At 34.9% G+C, this 21,325-nt stretch overlaps 2 protein-coding genes across 5 annotated transcripts in view; both read left to right on the top strand.

The window, feature by feature from the left end:
* The window catches only part of LOC101896023 (protein bric-a-brac 1), a 209,002-nt gene extending 199,925 nt beyond the window's left edge, over nt 1-9,077 (top strand). Inside the window, exons 2-4 of one of the 3 annotated variants that reach the window (XM_059119502.1) lie at nt 7,064-7,121; nt 7,209-7,633; nt 7,735-9,077. In XM_059119502.1, the coding sequence (XP_058975485.1) occupies nt 7,064-7,121; nt 7,209-7,633; nt 7,735-8,982 (1,731 nt within the window). In that variant the 3' untranslated portion in view covers nt 8,983-9,077. The remainder of the gene's footprint in view (nt 1-7,063; nt 7,122-7,208; nt 7,634-7,734) is intronic. The other 2 variants (XM_059119504.1, XM_059119503.1) reach the window with 2 other exon arrangements.
* Nucleotides 9,078-15,326: 6,249 nt separating this feature from the next.
* LOC131801216 (RNA-binding protein 45-like) lies at nt 15,327-20,504 on the top strand. Of its 2 annotated transcripts, XM_059119508.1 has the most exons (9): nt 15,327-15,370; nt 15,606-15,947; nt 16,023-16,666; nt 16,734-16,797; nt 16,857-16,954; nt 17,026-17,132; nt 17,202-17,372; nt 17,435-17,513; nt 19,887-20,504. In XM_059119508.1, exons 2-8 carry the CDS (start codon nt 15,637-15,639, stop codon nt 17,507-17,509), a joined length of 1,470 nt encoding a protein of 489 aa, XP_058975491.1. In that variant the 5' UTR covers nt 15,327-15,370; nt 15,606-15,636; the 3' UTR covers nt 17,510-17,513; nt 19,887-20,504. The 2 variants fall into 2 exon arrangements, with proteins under 2 accessions (XP_058975491.1, XP_058975490.1); XM_059119507.1 differs by lacking the exon at nt 15,327-15,370 and having other exon boundaries at nt 15,513-15,947.
* Nucleotides 20,505-21,325: the final 821 nt, after the last annotated feature.

Consider the following 21,325-nt stretch of genomic DNA (forward strand, 5'->3'; position numbering starts at 1 on the left):
TGGCGGGTTTGGCCACGGTCTCAACCTCTACCCACCCACAATTAAATTCTTTTGGTGGATTTTATTGAAGACCACATTGCAAGTATTAGTACATAACTAAGATTTTATATATATGTACATTCATTTGTATGTGTGTGTGTGCTACACACACACACTCAAACTCAATCAACATCGCCGAAAATCATACGGGATATAATGAAATATAATTAAATTTTCTACAGATTATAACATTTGAAATATGAATGCAATGGGCACCGCCGCTGTTCGGTTGCTTTGGTGAATTCTTGTGCTTGGCTGGGTACATAGAAGGCAAGAAGGCATGTGTATGTATGTGCGATATTTGTGTGTGTATGTGCGTGTGTTCTAAGTTGATATAAGTTATATACTAATAGAGTTTCTCCATTGATATACATAAAGGTATAAATCAAATAGTTACATAGAAAAGTTCAGTTGAACTTTGTGCGGCAGTGCAACGACGAAGTTGAGTGGCCCTTTATGGAATTAGATGCATGTCTGTGCGTGTGTATGTGCATAGCTGCTCGGTCGGATGGCCGGTACACTTTTACATTTAAATGCATATTTGACAGTACGAATGTTTCTCTTTTGTGGCCATTAGAGAAAAGTATTTCACTAATTATCGAAATTATGCACACGACACATGAACGGGCAGACGGACGATGGATGATGATGAAGAACCAGCTGGCCAGCCAGCCAACAAGCGAAAAACGCTGCCATACAACCAGTTAAATGATCCAACTCTGCATATCTGAATAGCTACAAAAATGCGACCATATCAACGGCCACCTGCAACTGGGTGGGAGGGAGTGTCAGTATGTGTGGGTGTCCGTGAGCCAAAGTCGTCAAATATGCACTGTCACACCCCAATACTTGAATAAAATCACCGCCTCACATCTCCAAAACTAAATGTCACAAACAAGTGTCACACACGCACACATTCATATATACGCGTGTGTGTGAGAGAGGCATTTCTGAGGTGCTTTTGCCAGCAAACAAAGCTCACATTACAGAGATTCCAAATTGGTCTTAGGAGACCAAAGGGCTTTATTTAAAGATTTCAAATTCGAGTTTTTGGGTCTATCAATAATCGTGGATTTTTTAAAAATATTTTTTAGGGTCTAACACTAATTGTGGATTTTTTAAAAATATTTTTGGGCTCTATCAATAATCGTGGATTGTTTTAAATATTTGTTGGGCTCTATCAATAATCGTGGATTTTTTAAAGATATTGATTTGGGGTCTATCAATAATCGTGGTTTTTTTAAAAATATTTTTTGGGGTCTATCAATAGTCGTGGATTTTTTAAAAAAATATTTTTTGGGGTCTATCAATAATCGTGGATTTTTTAAAAAAATATTTTTTTGGTCTATCAAAAATCGTTTATTTTTTGAAAATATTTTTTGGGGTCTACCAATAATCGTGGATTTTTTAAAAATATTTTTGTGGGGTCTTTTAATAATTGTGGATTTTTTAAAAATATTTTCGTGGGTCTATCACTAATTGTGGATTTTTTAAAAATATTTTTTTGGGGTCTATTAATAATCGTGGATTTTTTAAAAATATTTTTTTGGGGTCTGTTAATAATCGTTGATTTTTTAAAAAATATGTTTTTGTGTACATCAATAATTGTGGATTTAAAAAAAATATTTTTTAAAAATATTTCCGTGGGTCTATCAATAATCGTGGGTTTTTTTAAAAATATTTTTTGGGTCTATCAATAATTGTGGATTTTTTAAAAAATATGTTTTTTGGTATATCAATAATTGTGGATTTAAAAAAAATATTTTTTAAAAATATTTCCGTGGGTCTATCAATAATCGTGGATTTTTTAAAAATATTTTTTGGGTCTATCAATAATTGTGGATTTTTTAAAAAATATGTTTTTGGGTATATCAATAATTGTGGATTTAAAAAAAAAATATTTTTTAAAAATATTTCCGTGGGTCTATCAATAATCGTGGATTTTTTAAAAATATTTTTTGGGTCTATCAATAATTGTGGATTTTTTAAAAAATATGTTTTTGGGTATATCAATAATTGTGGATTTAAAAAAAAATATTTTTTAAAAATATTTCCGTGGGTCTATCAATAATCGTGGATTTTTTAAAAATATTTCACTGGGTCGTGGATTTTTTAAAAATATCTCCGTGGGTCTATCATTAATCGTGGATTTTTTTTAAAAATATTTCGATGGGTCTATCAAAAATCGTGGATTTTTTAAAAATATTTCAGTGGGTCTATCAAAAATCGTGAATTTTTTTAAAAATATTTTTTGCTGTCGTGGATTTTTTAAAAATATTTTTGAGGCTTTTCAGTGATTGTGGATTTAAAAAAAGTGTTTTTTGGGTCTGTCTATAATCGGAGATTTTTTAAAAATATTTTTTGGGTCTATGAAAAATCGTGAATTTCATAAAAATATTTTCGTGGGTCTATCAATAATCGTGGATTTTTTAAAAATATTTTTTTTGGGGTCTATCAATAATTGTGGATTTTTTAAAAATATTTTTTGGGTCTATCAAAAAATCGTGGATTTTTTAAAAATATTTTTTGGGTCTATCAAAAAATCGTGGATTTTTTAAAAATATTTTTTGGGTCTATCAAAAAATCGTGGATTTTTTAAAAATATTTTTTGGGTCTATCAAAAAATCGTGGATTTTTTAAAAATATTTTTTGGGTCTATCAAAAAATCGTGGATTTTTTAAAAATATTTTTTGTGCATTTTTTTAAAATATTTTTTGCGGTCTATAAAAAATTGTGGATTTTTTAAAAATATTTTTTGTGCATTTTTTTAAAATATTTTGTGCGGTCTATAAAAAATCGTGGATTTTTTAAAAAAATATTTTTTGTGCATTTTTTTAAAATATTTTGTGCGGTCTATAAAAAATCGTGGATTTTTTAAAAAAATATTTTTTGCGGTCTATCAATAATCGTGGATTTTTTGGACATCGGTTTCCTATAATGCAATTGGCATCTCTGCTCCACCACACTCTCACTCCTTCTCTCTCTCCCTCTTCCATACCACTCTCCATCACATTTCCGACAATGGCATGTATTATTTAGACTAACAACAACCATGAGAAATTCGTTGTTTGTTGTGGACCAAAGGTCCTGCAATTGCCTACAAAATTCATGTTTGGAGGAGGGGGGTGTCGTTGTGTTTGAGTGCAGAAGTGTTTGAGCGTTCATAGTCATCATCATCATCCAGCCCATAACTCTCTTTGTCTCTCCCTTGCCACGTTTTAGTGCAGCTCATTACAGTTGGCGGCAAATCACCCGGTCTAATAACGCTAATGCTTGTGGGCCATTGGGTTGGTTGTCTCTTAGCCGGGCGATTTTTTCGTCGTCATCGTCGTTTGGAATTTACCAAAAACTTGTTGTTTGTTGTGTGTGTGTGTGTGTGTGTGTGTGTGTGTGTGTAGCTTGAAAGCATACCAACGCTTACATACGCATTAACAGATATGACATTCGTTTGACACTCACACACACACACACACATTTTCGTCCATCCACAAACATCCAGCCAACCAACCAACTTCACCTGCATATTTACGAATGCACAAAGACGCAGCATAGTTTGGCGAAGATTTTGGTGCTTTGTTGCGCCATTGTGAGGCAACAATGGGTATTGGTGGGTCAAGAGAGGAATTTTGAGAAAATTAAATTATTTGCGTGGATACAAGTGTAAATGGAAGGAAAATTGGGAAAGTTTTAGAAATAAAAACTAAAATATGTTTTTTTTTTCAAATGGCGCCCAATTGAAATTACTTTAGTGGAGGAGGAAGTCTTCTAGCCTAAGTAAATTTCTGAAGCTATTTTTTGATCCGAAACACTGTGCAACAACTCCCCATATATATTTTTACGACCCACACTCTCACCCACATCATCGCATGCAGCTGACATCCCGATAATCATCTAAACGACTAGCGTGAGGAGGCGGAAGAACAAGAAATGCCATGGCCTGCCATTATTAAACAAATCATGTGACAGGTAATCACAAATGAATTTCACTGCGACAAAGCGACATTCAAGTCTAATGCTGGGGAAAAGTCGCCGAAATTTATTGAAGCTGATTAAAATTAGCAGTTGAGGATATTAATATTTAAGGATATCTTATGGAATTTTAAAGGACTAAAAGGTAAAAAAAGATCAGCTTTCAAGGAAAGTATGTATCTTAACCACAAACGCCAACAGCGACATCACTATCAAATTTCAGGATATGAGATCTATTTCTTCAACCAATACCAAATTTAGTACTTTTCGTACAATTAAAGTACACCATCTCCATATCTCAATTGCAGATACCCACAGAGACCTAAATATCAAATTTGAGGATATCAGACCTATTAATGTCCTTGTCCTTTAAGGACATGTTACGAAATTTTAAAGGACTAAAACGTAAAAAAATACCGACAGCGAAAATGTCTATCTTAACAACAAAGACCAAAAGCGACATCACTATCAAATTTCAGGATTTTAGACCAATTTAGTAATTTTCGTACAATTATAGTTCACCACCTTCATATCTCAATTTCAGATACCTACAGAGACCTAAATATCTAATTTGAGGATTTCAATACCATATTTAGTACTATTTGGTACATTTTGTACAAATATCGGACGCATTTCCAAATCTCTCAGATCTCAACCTCGGATATCAACAGTGACATCCATATCAAACTTTAGGATTTAATCTCTGTTCCTTCACCCAATACCAAATTTAGTACCATTTAGTACTTTTCGGACAATTATAGTACAAATTTCCAAAACCACCATATCTTAATTCCAGATACCAACAGAGATGTCAGTATCAAATTTGAGGATTCTAGCTCTATTCCTTCACCCCATACCAAATTTAGTACCATTTAGTACTTTTCGGACAATTATAGTACTCATCGGTAAAACCATCAACAGATCTCAACACCAAAAACCAACGGATACCTCAATATCAAGTTTCGTGATTTCAGTTCTATGCCTTCACCCAATACAAAATTTAGTACCAATTGGTACTTTTTGTACAAATATCGGACGCATTTCCAAATCTCTCAGATCTCAACCTCGGATACCAACAGTGACATCCATATCAAATTTTAGGATTTCATCACTGTTCCTTCACCCAATACCAAATTTAGTACCATTTAGTACATTTCGGACAATTATAGTACAAATTTCCAAAACCACCATATCTTAATTCCAGATATCAACAGAGACGTCAGTATCAAATTTGAGGATTCCAGCTCTATTTCTTCCCCCAATATCAAATTTAGTACCATTTAGTACTTTTCGTACAAATATCGGACGCATTTTCAAACCACCTCCAAATCTCAACCTCAGATACCAACAGTGACATCTTTATACATTTTCAGGATTGAAGCTCAATCCATTCACCCAATACAAAATTTAGTACAATTATAGTACACATTTTTAAATCATCTCCATATCTCAATTCCAGATACCAACAGAGACCTCAATAACAATTTGAATATTTTGAAAAAATTGAGGTTTAAATGGTGATTCCGATTCAATCTGAAATCGTTTTATATTAAGAGTCAAAAGAGCAAACATATAATTTTCACTTGCAGTGTTTACATTTCGTATGTATTTTTCTCGAAAATGATTGCTCCCAGATATATGGTCTATTGGGAGATTCATAGGGAAATGTTGTGTAGAATAATTCTTCCCTTTACACTTTCCGGCTAAAATGAAATTTTATGCGTCTTTCACGCCTTAACTCAAAAAAAAATTACGATAAAAATTTGATCAGAAAAAAAAGGAAATATTTAGGGAATTATATTATATGTTTTCATGGTTCATATTGAATATACAAACTTCTTTCGATTACAAACTCACAATGAAATTCGATCTAGATTTAATCTTTCTTTGGTACTTTCCCCAAAAAATGAAGTATAAATGGTGATTTCGACTCAATCTGAAATCGTTTTATATTAAGAGTCAAAAAAGCAAACATATAATTTTCACTTGCAGTGTATACATTTCGGATGTATTTTTCTTGAAAATGATTGCTCCCAGATATATGGTCTATTTGGAGATTCATAGTGAAATGTTGTGCAGAATAATTCTTCCCTTGACACTTTCCGGCTAAAATGAAATTTTATGTTATTTTCAGGCATAAGTTCGAAAAAGGTCGGAGAAAAAATGTATCAAAAAATTAAAAAATATTTTCGTTTCCTTTTTGGGGAAAATTAATGAAATTATTTTTTTATATCCAGTGGAATTAGAGATTTCTTTTCTTTGGTGACTTATAGTGAAATTTAATGAAGAATATTTTTGTCTTTAACGACATCCTTCGAAAATGATGCTTTGTTGGAGATTTTTGCATAAACTCACACAAAGTACGGTTTTAACTTAAAAATGTATTTTTTAATAAATATGAATTCCTGGAGTTTAGGTAAGATTTCAACTTTTGATGACTTCTAGGACCTATAGTAGAATTTTATGACAAATAATTTTGTAGAATATTTTGACTTGCTATGATCCCGTTTTAAGGTAGTTTTTAATCATATTTGCAAAAAAGGTTCGAAAAGACCCATTTGTTGACAGGTTGAATTGTTGATTAAATTATCTTTGTGCTTTTATCTGCAATATTGCCAAATACACTACATACCTAAAGTCAAAGGATTCCAAGCGATCTTATGTCGAAAATTTCCAAAAATGTGGATGAGAGAGGAATTTACTTCTCTGCTCTATTTAGGTTACTTTGCGATGTAAACTTAAAAAACGCCTTTACACTTGTCTTCGTTTTCAGCTCTACTTTCATAATCTGCTGGATTTTTTTCTAAAATTATTATTTTTCCAATTTTAATTTATTTTTTCAATTTTTTATTTAATTATTTATTTATTTATTTTTTGCACATTGTTAATTCACAATTATTTTTCCTTTAAAACATTTCATTTATTTTTTAAAAACAGCCGAAAATCTACCCCATTGTGCGTATGATCAATAAAATGTTTTACAAATGTAACTCATACGTCCCATGGCCCTAAGAGAAATTAACTAAATTTCTTCTCTCTCCCTCTCTCTTTTCAGGCAAAAATGTTGGAAAACTCCCATGCCTGGATGGGTGGATCCAGCTCATCGATAGCAGGTTTGTATTGCCGTCTCATCCCCTCACAACTCTCTGCTCTGCTATTTAAGTCTCTCTCTCCCTAACACTCTCATTCCCACCCACCAGCAGATAGCTATCAATACCAACTGCAGTCGATGTGGCAGAAATGTTGGAGCACCAATCAAAATTTAATGCATCACTTGCGTTTTCGTGAACGAGGTCCCCTAAAGTCCTGGCGTCCCGAGACAATGGCCGAGGCGATTTTCAGTGTTTTGAAAGAGGGTCTCTCGCTTTCACAGGCTGCCCGAAAATATGATATACCCTACCCCACATTTGTGCTCTACGCCAATCGGGTACACAACATGTTAGGGCCTTCCATTGATGGCGGCCCCGATCTACGACCCAAGGGACGTGGCAGACCACAACGTATCCTCTTGGGCATATGGCCGGATGAACATATCAAGGGTGTCATTAAGACGGTGGTCTTTCGTGAGGGTAAAGATATCAAGGATGAAGGTTTGGTACCGCATCTGCCGTATGGCCGCCATTCGGTAAGTTGCCACGCTGAGCATTTTATTCCAGGGGTCCGTACCAGAAAATAGAAAGCTCTAATGAAGACGTTGTCTTCTTTTTTTCTTTGGTATTTTTCTAGCCTATTTTCCCATTTCAGCAAGAACCGAGTGTCAGCTATCCGGGGGTGAGTGCCCAATGTCCCAATGGAATACCGACACCAACACCCACGGGCGATCAAATGGCCCAGGAGGCCACAGCAGCAGCGGTGGCTGCAGTGGCCCACAACTTGCGCCAGCAAATGCAAATGGCAGCTGCCCAACAACAACAACAGCAGCAGCAACAACATGGTCCTGAAGGTCCTGGCGGCCAGGCGGGTCTCTTTAATCTCCCTCCACATTTAGCTGGCAGTGGGGCTCTGCCGGTACCCTCAGGTCCAGGGGGCATGATTTTACCCAAAACCAGTATTTCACCAGCCCTCAGTTCGGCCTCTAGTTCAGGGGCTGTCGGCTCAATGATGGGTCCCCGCCATGCCCCCTCACCTTGTGGACCAGGAATGCCGGTCATGACTCAGCTGCCACATAGTGTGGCTGCAGCTTTGCACATGGCCGGCTCCCCAGCCTCGAGGTGTGATCCCAACGCTTTGCTAAGTCAACAACAGCAACATCAGTTGCATCAGCTACATTTGCAACAACAACATGCAATGCATCAGCAACAGCAACACAAACATCAACATTCACATGGACACCAACATCCGCATCAACACCAGCATTCGCAATTGGGCGCCTATGGCCAGCATCATTTATCCCTAAGTCATCCGGGGAGTATGACAGGGGGTATGGGCGGTGGTGGTGGCACACCCACTCACACCCATCACACCACGGCCACAACGACAGCCTCTTCCACAAAATCATCATCGTCCACAGTATCGCCGTTAAGGCGCACCAGCCCACCCAGTGTCTCACCACTGACCGAACTTGGCCTTGAAATGGCCTTTAAACCTTCTCGAGCTTTTTCACCCTCTCGTCTATTTTCCGATGATATAGCCGATATTGTGGGTGCGGCAGCAGCAGCGGCGGCCGTTGCAGCCGCTTCATCGACGTCATCCTCCACCTGTACTACCACGGCCACCGTCACAACAGCCACCATAACCGGGTCCAGTTCGTATAGTTTACCAGCCACATCATCTTCTTCCATGATGGCCATGGATGCAGCAGGTCAACAACATCAATCCTCGTCCATCGCCTCAAGTGCGGGCATATCGCCATCACACTCCTCCACCTCCATGGCCACAACGACGGCAGCGGCAACTGTTGTAACTTCCGCCAGTAGCAGTAACATAAGTTCCACGGGCATTAAACTCGAACCCATAACTACAAGTAGCGAATAAGAATATATCCGATATAATTTATATACCAACACTCAACACATGCATATAAACATAGAATACATACATATATACATAGTGGCTAACACACACACACAAGCATCCAAAAATCAAAAATGTTAAGAGTATTATGTTTTTTCCTCTCTTCTGAGATGAGATGAGAGAAATTGCTAAGGAGAAAGTTCTCAGTATTATTTTTTTATTGGAAAGAAAAATTATCGATTAACCGATAAATAAAACAACGGGAGAAAGAGAGGGAGTAAGTGAGAAATGTTATGTTTTGATTTTGAGAAGAGAAAAACAGAGGGATTTAAATGCGGGAATTTCAGCAAAACTTTAGAGTACAGCTACAAAATTTAAAAGGCATTTTAAAGAAGAGAGCCGCAGAGTCTTTTATTTCTAGAAAAGCATATTGTTTTTAAATGACCATCATTAAGAGATTGCAGAAAATTACACTCAGTGAAGGTATGCGTGCCTACTCTTGACTGTCCCTGACTTAAAGCCTTATGAAGTACCATGAAGTTTTGGATTAAAATATTGTAAACTAAGAATTGAAATTTGAAATGTTCAGAGACTTCCCTTTTTTGATTTGAAATGTTTTTTGGCACAAGTCAAGCTGGTCTTTTACATCTCCCTTCCCACTTAACCAACAGTGGGACACTTTGAAATTTTTCTTACACGACAAAAGTGATCCTCCTTCCAAATTTGAGATTTGGAACTCGGTATTGCCGACAGCTTCATACCCTCAGTCAATGTTCGGTTATTTAATATATTTTTACTTGTGTTGCGATTGTTAAAATTGCTGACCCTTGCCGACAGCTGCATACCCTCAGCTAATTTTCGGTTATTTAACTATATTTTGACTTGTGATTTTTCAAATTGCTGACCCTTTCCGAAGGAGTTGGTAAATATTTTCCATTTCGTATCTGACATAAGTCTGATAAAAATATTAAAACGTATCACATTTGGATTTTATATCGACTACTTGCTTCACTTTATATGAGATATTCAATAATATTTCGAAATGTTTGCATTTTATGATAGTTATAATTATTTAAAATGTTGACCCGTTGTGGGGGAGGTACCCGAAGGAGTAGTCCGATATTGTCGATCTTCACAACACATCTTGTGTTGCTAGAAATATTGGAATGTGCCGAGTTTAAAAGTAAATGGATGCTCATTTCGCGTTTTATGTGCTTAATGGTTACTACAAATTTTGACCCTTTGTGGGGGTGGTACTAGAAGGACTGGTCCGGTCAATCCCTTCTTCATACCAAACCCTGTGTTAGTGGAAATATTGAAATATACAAAATTCGAAGATAATCGTGCTCTTAGTTCAAATTTTGTAAACGTTATAATTATTCAAAATTTTGACCCTCTGTGGGGGAGGTACCCGAATGAGTGGACCGATATATCTCATCTTCACACCAGATCTGTTGTTAACAAAAATATTGGGATGTGTGAAATATGAAGAGAACCGGATGCTTATTTCGGATTTTAAAGTCATTTTGGTTATTGAAAGCTTTGACCCTTTGTAGGGGAGGTACCAGAAGGAATGGTCCGATCTCTACCATATTTATAACAGATCTTGTGTTGATGGAAATATTGAGATGTACCAAGACTGAATCTAATCGGATGTTAATTTCGCGTTTTATGAACTTCATGAATGTTCGAAATTTTGACGCTTTGTGGGGAGGCACTGGAAGGATTTGACCGATATATTCCATCTTCTCACCAGACCTTGGGTTAATAAAAATATTGTGGTTTGTGTCATTTGAAGACAATCGGACTCTTATTTCATACGACATAACATAACTTCATAAAAAATTCGTCGTGCTTTTTGTACAATTTTAATGTCGAAATGTTCAATATTTCCTCCAAAGTGCATATAAATTACAACATACGTCAGAAAGATCAAAAAAGGTTCATTGCCTCAGTGTAAACATAACCTTAGCTCTTTGTGCAAACACATTTCCCTGTGACACAAAAATAAAAACCGTTCAGACACTCTCTCTTCCTCCCTTTCTCACCGAAAACAAATTGGCAAAACTAAATTTCTCATTATTTCTCTACAACAATTCTGTTTTATACAAATAAAAAATAATAGTAAAAACATACACACATAAATTTAGTGTAGTTTCATTTTTTTTTGATGAGTATGAAATAAAGTATTTTTAATATTTCTAATTAAAAAGAAAAGGAAAAAACATAAAAATATTGAAAACTAAATAAATAAATATAAAAATATAGCAGCAACAACAAACTCTAAGATCTCTTTGTAATATTAAGTTTACATATAAATTAGAGATTAGTTTTATTTAGTTTAAACAAAAAATTAAACTATTTTTAATTTCTTGTAATTAAAAATTTCTCAAAAAAAAAAAAAAAAAACAAACAAAACTTATGAAATGTGTGCACACAAAATTGATTATTATTAATTTTTATTTTAATTAAAATGTATTTTTTGTTCTAAATCTAAAAAAAAATGTACAAAACAAAAACAAATTGTTTGTAAAACAAAGCAACAACCAAAATGGGAAATTAAAGAAAAACAAAACTCAAGATTTTTAGGAAAACAAAATTTTACATTTAGGTCGTCGTAAACAACACAACAAAACAACAACAAAAATTGCCTTTCGGAATAAAATTCAAAAATTTATAAATTAGAAAAAAACAAACAATTTATACACTAACATACAAACAAAGAAAAAAGAACTTACTTATATTTGTTTTGTATTTGAATTTACAAAGGAAATCAAAGAATTTTAGTAAAAATATTAAAAATTTTATTTCAGAAATTAGATATTATATTTTGTAAAATTAAATTTTATTTTAAATTTAAAATTAAGTTTTTTGACAAAACAAAATGTTTGGCCTGTTTAAATATATTATTATTATTAAGATTCATATAACGCTTAATATTATTAAGAATTTATTTACATTATTTCCTTTTGGGTCATTATAAAGCACACAGTTTCTCATAAAAAATAAATAAATCTGGAAACATACATAAAAATATTGTTTACAGTAGTTGGTGAAATTGTCAATGTAAACGCTACTTATTTTCATGGAAATGTTTTGGTTTTTATATTCCAACAGTATTGGCTTTGTGGCCGAGTTTACATTTCTGATCTTTATCATGATTTATTTGATGTTAAAATCACGTTTAGATTTATAAACCTATTCGATTTCAAATGTCAATTTCATAAATAACGTCAAACGTCAAATAATAACCACTAGATTTGTGAATGAGATTTTCATGACGTATACGCTATGGAATTGACATTTGAAATCGTTTAGTCTGAACGTGTCAATGACATTTCTCAAGTAAATCACGTTAAAGCACTCCAATGTAAACGAAGCCTAATCTTTATTTCTGATTTGATTGCTTTACCATTCAAAAATTTCCTCTATAGCTAATTATTGAAAATAATTAAGAGAATAAAATTATAATTTATAAAAATAAACTACAATAACAACAAGCAACACCCACAAGAACAACAACAACAATAGTAATTCCATATAACACATTAAATATTTATATATAATCCCAAAACCAAATAAATTTGTATGCTAAAAAATATATTATTATTGCAGTGCCACCTATTGACAATTTAAATTCTAATTGAAAAAATATATGGGCTCTTCCAGAATCAGCAACAATCTAAAGGTGAGAGTACATAAACAGTTTGAAGTCTTCACATGGAAGTCTTCGCATTTTGTGACATATCATAAAGTGATGTCGGAGCCGCACTCAAATATTGCCGTCGTTTCCCTTTATAATTTGACATTAATATGCCAAGCCATGATGCCAAGCTGCTCATGTACCCTCACCTTAATAGTTTTGCAATTTTTTTTTCGATATCATGAAGGAAAAATTGGTTATCATAGTAAAACTTTTACATTCTTGGAGTTCTGGAACATACCAATCATGGTAGAATTAAGAAGGTAAAATCATGCAATCATATGTTTACAATTTTTTCAAAAATATTCGTTTGACAGCATCACATTGTCAAAATTTGTATTTATAAATCCATTTTGTACACAGAAATCAGAGATGGGAACCTGTTTTTATTCGGAGAAAATTTGACAAGGTAAATTAAAGAAAATACAAAGAAGGATAGTCTCAAGGTGCAAGTACATAAAAAGCTTGAAGTCATGGCTAGGCATATTAATGTCAAATTATAATGGAAAACGACGGCAGGATTTTAGTGCGTCTCTGTAATCCCTTTATGAAATGTCACAAAACATGCCTAGCCATAACTTCAAACTTCTTATGTACTTACACCATTATTTAAAATGGCTTTACCTTCTTAATTTTACCATGAGACGAATAATGCCCAGATATTTTCATTTTCTAAAACTGATGCAATTTTCTGTCAAATATTTCATTAAAATAAATATCGTGGGCATCTAAAGGTATGTTTAGATAGACCACTTCCATTGCGAATACGTCAAATGAAATTCACTGGATTTGAGACCCGATTTCATTTAACGTTTAAGCAATGCAATTGACAGTTCAAATTGACAGCTCAACTCAATTTAGAATCAACAGCATGGTAGAAAAATACAGGTAGATGCATCAGTGCTTGGGAGCATTGATATGTCAAAAAATTTTAAATGTTTTTTTCAAATATGAGCAGATTTTTAAATATTTTCTTATACAACGTCATTCGAAGGTTATTATAATTCGAGCTTTTTAACAATTTTTACAAATTTAAATAATTTTTCATTCAACATTTTCAATTCCAAAATTGGTTTGACATTTCATTGTCCCAGCAGCTGTGTCGATGCGTCTACCTATATTCTTCTACCATGCCATCACAGCTGATGGCATCTAACAAACACATAATATTATGTATCAAAAAAATAAATTAAAAACTCCCTAAGTTACAAAAAAATAACATAAACAATGCATGTAACCTAAATAAAACTGGCTATAATTTTAAATAATCCCTAAAAACATATCCAAAAAAAATAGAACTCTAAAAACAATAACTATCTTCCTTCATTTTTCCATAATCAATAAATAATATACATATAATTTCACAGGAGACTATATTTGTAATAATAAAAGAAAACAAAAAAAAAAAACTTAACAAAAAAACATAAAGTATTTGTTAACTACAATAATAACTTTAGTGCAAATTCTCTAAAAAAAACAACATCCCTAACTTAATAACAAAAATAAAACTCTACATCAATTGTATTAATTAATTTATTCATTTAGTTTTTTTTTTTTTCAATGATTTCTTTGTGTAATGCATATGTAAAAGTATATAATTAATTAATGTCATTGAAACCACTGAACGAGACAGACATCAGCAGAAATTATAAATAATAAACAACTTTTTTTGGAGAAAATAAAAAAAACAAATAAATTACTTTAAATTGCAGCAGTTTTATTCGGTGATTATGTGGGAGGAAAGGGAAGCAATATAACTTTTAATTAAATAATTGTAGTTTTATGGGACGCCATCTTGGGTTGAATAGCAAACGACATCAGGTTTGGGTGGTGTAAACACGACCATTGGCATTCAGGGAAATGATAGACGGGTTTTCTGCCAAGCGCCATGAAATGATAACACGTTGCTCTGTTAATTACGATAAAGTGATAACTCTTTACACTGCTAATCACTATGAAATGATAACATAACGCCTTGGAATCTGCAAAGTTATAAGAACTGATTTTTCAAAAGCTATAAAAACGTTTCTTAGAAGAAATAGGCTTGTCATTTTAAGTTGAATTATTCTCTATTCCAGAACCTGCAGGAATCTACTAGTTTCGCAATATTTTTTGATATCATAAAGGGAAAATCGATTATCGTAGTAAACATTCTTGCAGTTCTGGACCGGACCTTTAAGACGATTCATTGTTAAATTATGGACCAATCTGAAGATATTTGACAGTGAAGCATATTTACATTTAAAAGTTGTTAGCGTCGTTTCAACTTCGTCTTCAATCATACGCCAGCAATTGGAACGATTTTAATTTTAGAAAAATATTTTTTCTTGGGGAACGGACCCGGGACCCCAGATTTTTAACCCCAAAGTCCGGGTTGAAGACCCCGACTATACTCGGATCAAATTACCCGACATCCGGGTCTGGAACTCGAAATTTTTGGTCAAAAATCTGGGTTCCCGGATCCGTCCCCTAAGAAAAAATAGTTTAAATTTGTTGTTGTTTTAAATTCTTGTACAACAGTTGCCTTTTATTCGTAAACCACGGTGTACAACCGTTTCGTCCGATAATCCCAATAAAAAATACCCATCGATATCCCCTTTTAAAATCGATACTATAGATATTGGCAACGATTGCCATCTCCAGTTCAATACGTTTCTGCACCAGAGAGTTACAGCTCGTCCCGCGTAAACAACAAAGGTAGCAAAGGTAATCGGCATTACCCATTACACTCATTCGTAAACAACAGATGTACTCGGTGATTTTGCTTTCTGTTTAGTTTTCATCAGGCATTTCATTTTAACTTCTTATTTGTTTCGTTTGGAACGTCTTTCTTTGTTGGTTGACATAGTGATTTGACACATACACATTTGTCATCAAGCAAGCAGCGTCGTGCTTGTGTCGGTGTATTTTGCAATTAAAACTTTTCTTGTAGATTTTTCAGCCCATAATAGTGTTAAATTCCCCCTAAAAATATGTACGAAAATCGTTCACAATCCCGCGATGGAGGGCGTGGTGCCCGTGATCAGGGCGATGACCCGCCTATGTCACGTCTTTTCATCATTTGCAACAAAGCCCATACGGAGGAAGATTTTCGTGAAGCATTTAGCCAATTTGGTGACATCGAAGATATATGGGTTGTAAAAGACAAACATACCGGCGAAAGCAAAGGCATAACCTATATCAAATATGCTAAAACTTCACAAGCGGCCAGGGCCCAGGAGGAGATGAATGGCAAGACAATTGGTTCACTGGATAGAACATTGAAAGTTTTGGTGGCTGCAAGGTAAGTTGTGTTTCCGTATCTGTGTTATGTGATTGTTAAGGGTAACAAATAAACCATTCCCTCCCTTTGTTTTAGTCGCAACCAAGGTTCAACCAAATCCGACAATGAACATGAAAAATATGTACGTCTCTTCATTGTGTGTCCCAAAACGGCCACCGAAGATGAGTTACGCGATGAATTCAGTCAATGGGGCCAAGTGGAAAATGTCACATTATTGCGTGACAAACAATCGGGCAATCCCAAAGGTTTTGGTTACATACGTTACAGTAAATTTTTGGATGCGGCGATTGCTTTGGAAAATTGCCCAGCCAAATACAAACCCGTATTTGCTGAACCAAAAGATTCTGGGCGTTCTTTGTCGTCTAGAGATGATAATACAATGATGGGAGGCCGTGGTGGTGGTGGCGGCGGAGGAGGTCGTGGCTCAGGGAACATGATGAAAGATAATATGGGTTTTGGCGGTCCTAGCAATAATTTTGGAGCTGGAATGGGTGGTGGTGGTTTCAATAATATGCCATCGGGTGGGGGTAGCTACAATAATTGGGGCAACAATGTTTCAAGCAATAAGGAAATGGCTCAATTTCTGCGCTTACAAAATGTCCCGGTACCAAATCCTACATGCCTGGAAGTCATTATTAGCAATTGTGTTAATCAAGATCAACTGTGGCATTTGTTCAATATTATTCCGGGGTTGAATAATTGCAAAATTTTAAGGGAGTGTGAGTATGACGTTATGTGCTACGAAGTGGCTTGAAAAGACTTTTCACATTTTTTTTAATTTCGTAGGTGGCCCTCGCACCAATGAAGCCATTGTGGTCTATGACAGCCCCGAAGCGGCTATATATGCCAGGTATTTGTTTTAGTTATAAATTTGTTTGCCTGTTTCTTTAATACCTTTTTAATTTGTAGAGATAAATTACATGGCCTGGAATACCCAGCTGGTGAACGTATTATAGCCAAGGTTTCTGGTATGAGCTCTGCTCGCATCGATACTTCGTTTATTGATAGTGAGTCTAATGAAATTCAATTGTATTTTAGTGATATCTATAGCAAACCTCGTTATTTTAATATTGTCTAGAACGTACAAAAATGGATGCCGTTTGTAATGTGCCATTACCGCCAGTAGAACCCATGGCTCCCGCAGATGCCCAGTGTGCCCAACGCTTGTTCATTGTTTTGACATCGGTACGAAAAATGTTCTTTTTTGGTTTCATTTTTAATGATTCATTTTCATTTTAATGATTTTATTTTCAGAATGTGCCAATGTCCATTTTGAAAAATGTCTTCTCATGCTGGAGAGGTCTCATGGACGTGTATCTATTGCCAAACAAAAATTGTGGCTACGTTAAGTATGCCAACAAGAATTCAGCAATAAATGCAATGCAAACTTTGCATGGTGCTGAGATATGTGGTACCCGTATCAAGGTAACTTGGAATTTGTTTTTTATTTTTAAACTGAAATAATTGGTGTTTTTGTGTGTTTCCAGGTATTGGAAGCTGAGGAGCGTGATCACAATAACGATGATGGTGATGGTAATCGCAAACGTATGCGTCGCAATTAGAAATGTGAGTAATTCCTGTAATGGTATCTCTTTTAATTTTGTAAATATTTTCCATATATCGGTGGTCACGGTAGCCCCCTATGTGCACGGAACATATTTTGATGTCTACGTGAAGTCACATATTTATGTTTATCTCGCCATGAATACCAAGATGGCACAAATTCATAGGAGACCGGTTTACAATGTTTGTTGAAAGAATCCAAGCTTTCTATGAATGGGGAAATGGAAATGGTCTACATTAGAAGACAGCCCTTTTGCAGATCTTCTGTAAATGGAACATCTTTTATAGGAATTTTACAGAGGAGGTATTCTAAAATAGAAATCCTTGTAGGGTTGTTGGGCACATCACAAAGACAAGCATATAGCCCTACAGCATGAGTATTTATTGCAGAGGATGTTCTTTTCTTTTCTAATGATCCCCATTGGCGGCCTTCGGTGGATCGAAACCCTTATAGAGTTCCAAATTTTAAATTCCCCTCAGAATTCTACTTGACAGACTTTTTCATATTTTGGGTTGCCAGGCACATCACAAAGACAAACATATAGCCCTACAACATGATCATTTACTGCAGAGGATGATTTTTTCAAATGAGGAGGAGGAGGATTTTTTTAGATGGAAACCCTAATACAGCTCCAAATTTCAATTCCCCTCAGAATTCTCCTTAACAGACTTTTCTTATATTTTGGGTGTCAGGCACATCCCAGATACAAGCCCTACAATATGAGCATTTATTGCAGAGGATGAAATATGATATGTTCCCAATACTACATATACAGGGTGAGATAAAAAAACTGCAACAAAGTCAAAATTTAAATTTTATTGAATGAAAGCAGAAAATGTCGGAAATAGCATCAAATTTTAGAATAAGTTAAGATTTGTTCGAATTGGTCACCTTATGGCCTTCAAACGGCCAATGAAACCGTCACACGCTGCCCGAATGTTGCTCTGCGGTATTTCGGCCCATTCCCGGCGAAGCGCTTGCTTGAGGTGATCGACACTTTGGTATTTTTTAGTGCCAACCTTGCTTTCCAAAATACTCCAGACACAATAGTCCAACGAATCTGGTATCCGGAATCTCATTTTGTAAAAATTCTGAGTGCTGAGTCCTATTGCAATGTCCAAGTTCTGCGGCCAAAATGTTTGTGTGCCCAATGCTTTAATACACCCTTCCGAATATTTTCGCGATAATATTCGGCATTTATTCTGATGCCACGGTCGGTAAATACGAGCGGAGAGATGGCGGCCCACACCATCACCATGGCCAGCGCTTGAGTTCTGGTGACCAACCAAAGGTGCACATTTTCCGCTAACCTCTTTGGCAAGTAAACACGATCATTTTGTTTGTTTACTGCTGCTGCTGAACAATGAATGTTTTCTCATCGGAGAAAACCAAATCCGGCAGTCCACCACTTTCGGCCAAGCGAAGCAACTCTTAAGCTCTTTTGAGTCTATTTTCTTTCTGTTGCGGTGTAAGTTCTTGTACTTTTTGGAATTTCAATGGCTTTATCATGAGCTCATTTTTCAATATTTGCCGAATGGAATATTGCGATGTGTTCAGCTCACGAGCCATTTTTCGGCCACAGCGACGCGAGTTTTGAACCATTTCTACTGATGTTGCTGTTTTCTTCCGTCCACTTCCTTGACGTCGTAACGAGCGATGGTACGGGACACAAAAGATTTATTCACATTTAAATGCTGAAGTGCTCTAACGATAGCCACTTGTGGTTTTCCAGCCAAATATAAAAAAATCACACTATCACGCTTGAATTCCAACACGAATAACTTTTTTTCTGGAAAATTCTCATCAAAATGCTTTTGCACGCTTGTAAACAATATAAGAAGCTGTCACTGGAATAATTTTAAAAGCTGTCGGACGAGTGGCTTCGAAATGACAGCAGTCTGAAGTTGATTGCAGTTTTTTCATCTCACCCTGTTATTGTTTAAGTTTATACATTTCATATTTTAATCTTGTATATAGATTTATTTCAAAAGTACCTCTATGTGACGAATTTACCCATAGGTTGAGTTCTTAATACTTAATAATTTTTCAAAAGCAAGGGACAGGGGAAGATTCCTATAAAGGTTTTTTATTGATATCTTTCCTTGTCAAACTCGATATCCTCTATTTTTGTATTCTTTTAAATTGAATAGTTGTTGTTTGTATTTAAATGTTTAAAATGGTAAGTAAATCGTTATTTTTCATCACCCACAAAGGATCATGTCACCCGTCCAGTATTGTCTATTAATTCAATTTCACTTTTTTACAGGACAGCAAAAATAATACAACAGCAACAACAAAACTTATTATCTTTCTTAAAAAAAAAACTTGTTCTCCCAACATCATACAAGAACTTTTTTATTTTCTATTTTTCACAGACAACAATCACAAAATGACGACAACTAACTGAACAAGTATAAGAGTATGGACATGAACAGAGACGACTCACATATATACTACTGAAACTTATAGGAATAGAAATACATAAAATTGAACTGACATCAACAGAACTGGAAGTAGAATATATATATATATATATATAGATGTATATTGAACGGAACGAAACGAAAGAAAACAGAAGGAAGGACTTTTGAACTGAATCGGATTGAATGGACCTATTTCTACATGAAAAAAGTACAGTATATAGTAATCAACACACACACTCAACACACATTCTCATATAAACTTAATTATACACGGACATTTGTCACAAAGAAAATGTAGCGACACCTGTTTTTTTAACCAACTCTCTTATTAAGTATGACTAGACTTCAATGAACAACAACAACAATGATTGAATGAAAAACATAAAAAAAAACATGAACAAAATTTCAAATAACGTATTAATCTCCAAAAAAATTATACCACAACAACAGTTTTTTCTCTTCAAACTCCTAAGTATTACACTACCCAACAAAACAATTATTTATCCACATGAAAAAAACAAAATAATCAATTTTATTTATTCATTTTCAATGGCAATAATTCCCTTGAAATCAACTTGTTTTATTCATTGCAATGTTATTGCCTTTCACGTAAGTATAACATAAGGTCTGTTCCAGAACTGCAAGCATATAAGAGTTTTTACAACGATAACCGATTTTCTCTTTATTATATCGAAGAACGTTGTCCTGTAAAGCATCAACCGTACATGTGACATGTTGGCGTAATGCTTATCTTTGATAGCTACCCACAAATAATAGTCTAACGGTGTCAAATCGCAGCTCCGAGGTGGCCAACCGACATCAGCTCTGCAGCTGATATTGCGATCTTCTGGATCGGGGCAAGAAACATTCAAACAAGTAAAAAAGCTGTAAGTTCGGCTGGAACGAACTATGAATACCTCCACCATTTGGCAATTTTCAAAAAATAAAATCCGTTAAAAATTCTGTTACACTTTTGAAAAAACCGAATGTAGCTGCTATTTTAGGGTCTATACGATGACGTGGACCTGCATAGGCAACTTTTGTCATAAGCCATTACAATATACAAATGCGAAACTTGAACAAAATCGGTGAATAATGTCGCTAGAATCTTCAAAATACCGAATATCTGGGTACCGTTATATGGGGGCTCTGCGGCTTATTATGCCATCGTCAAAAACCCTTGTGAAAAACACAGAGACTAGTTGTGTTTTTGTAACAGCTAATCTAGTTCTAACTCCAGGTTCAAAAGTTTGGCTGCTTTCGCGGGGTGTAATAAAAGATCTTCTAGGGTAAGTGGTGGTAGATTTGGCAGTGCAATGAAAGAAGGAATTGTGTGAGCCTCTATCACATGCCGGGCAGACGTTTCGCAAATATTCATCAATTTGTATCTA

This window comes from Musca domestica, unplaced genomic scaffold (assembly GCF_030504385.1).
Source record: "Musca domestica strain aabys unplaced genomic scaffold, Musca_domestica.polishedcontigs.V.1.1 15, whole genome shotgun sequence".
Taxonomy (NCBI): domain Eukaryota; kingdom Metazoa; phylum Arthropoda; class Insecta; order Diptera; family Muscidae; genus Musca; species Musca domestica.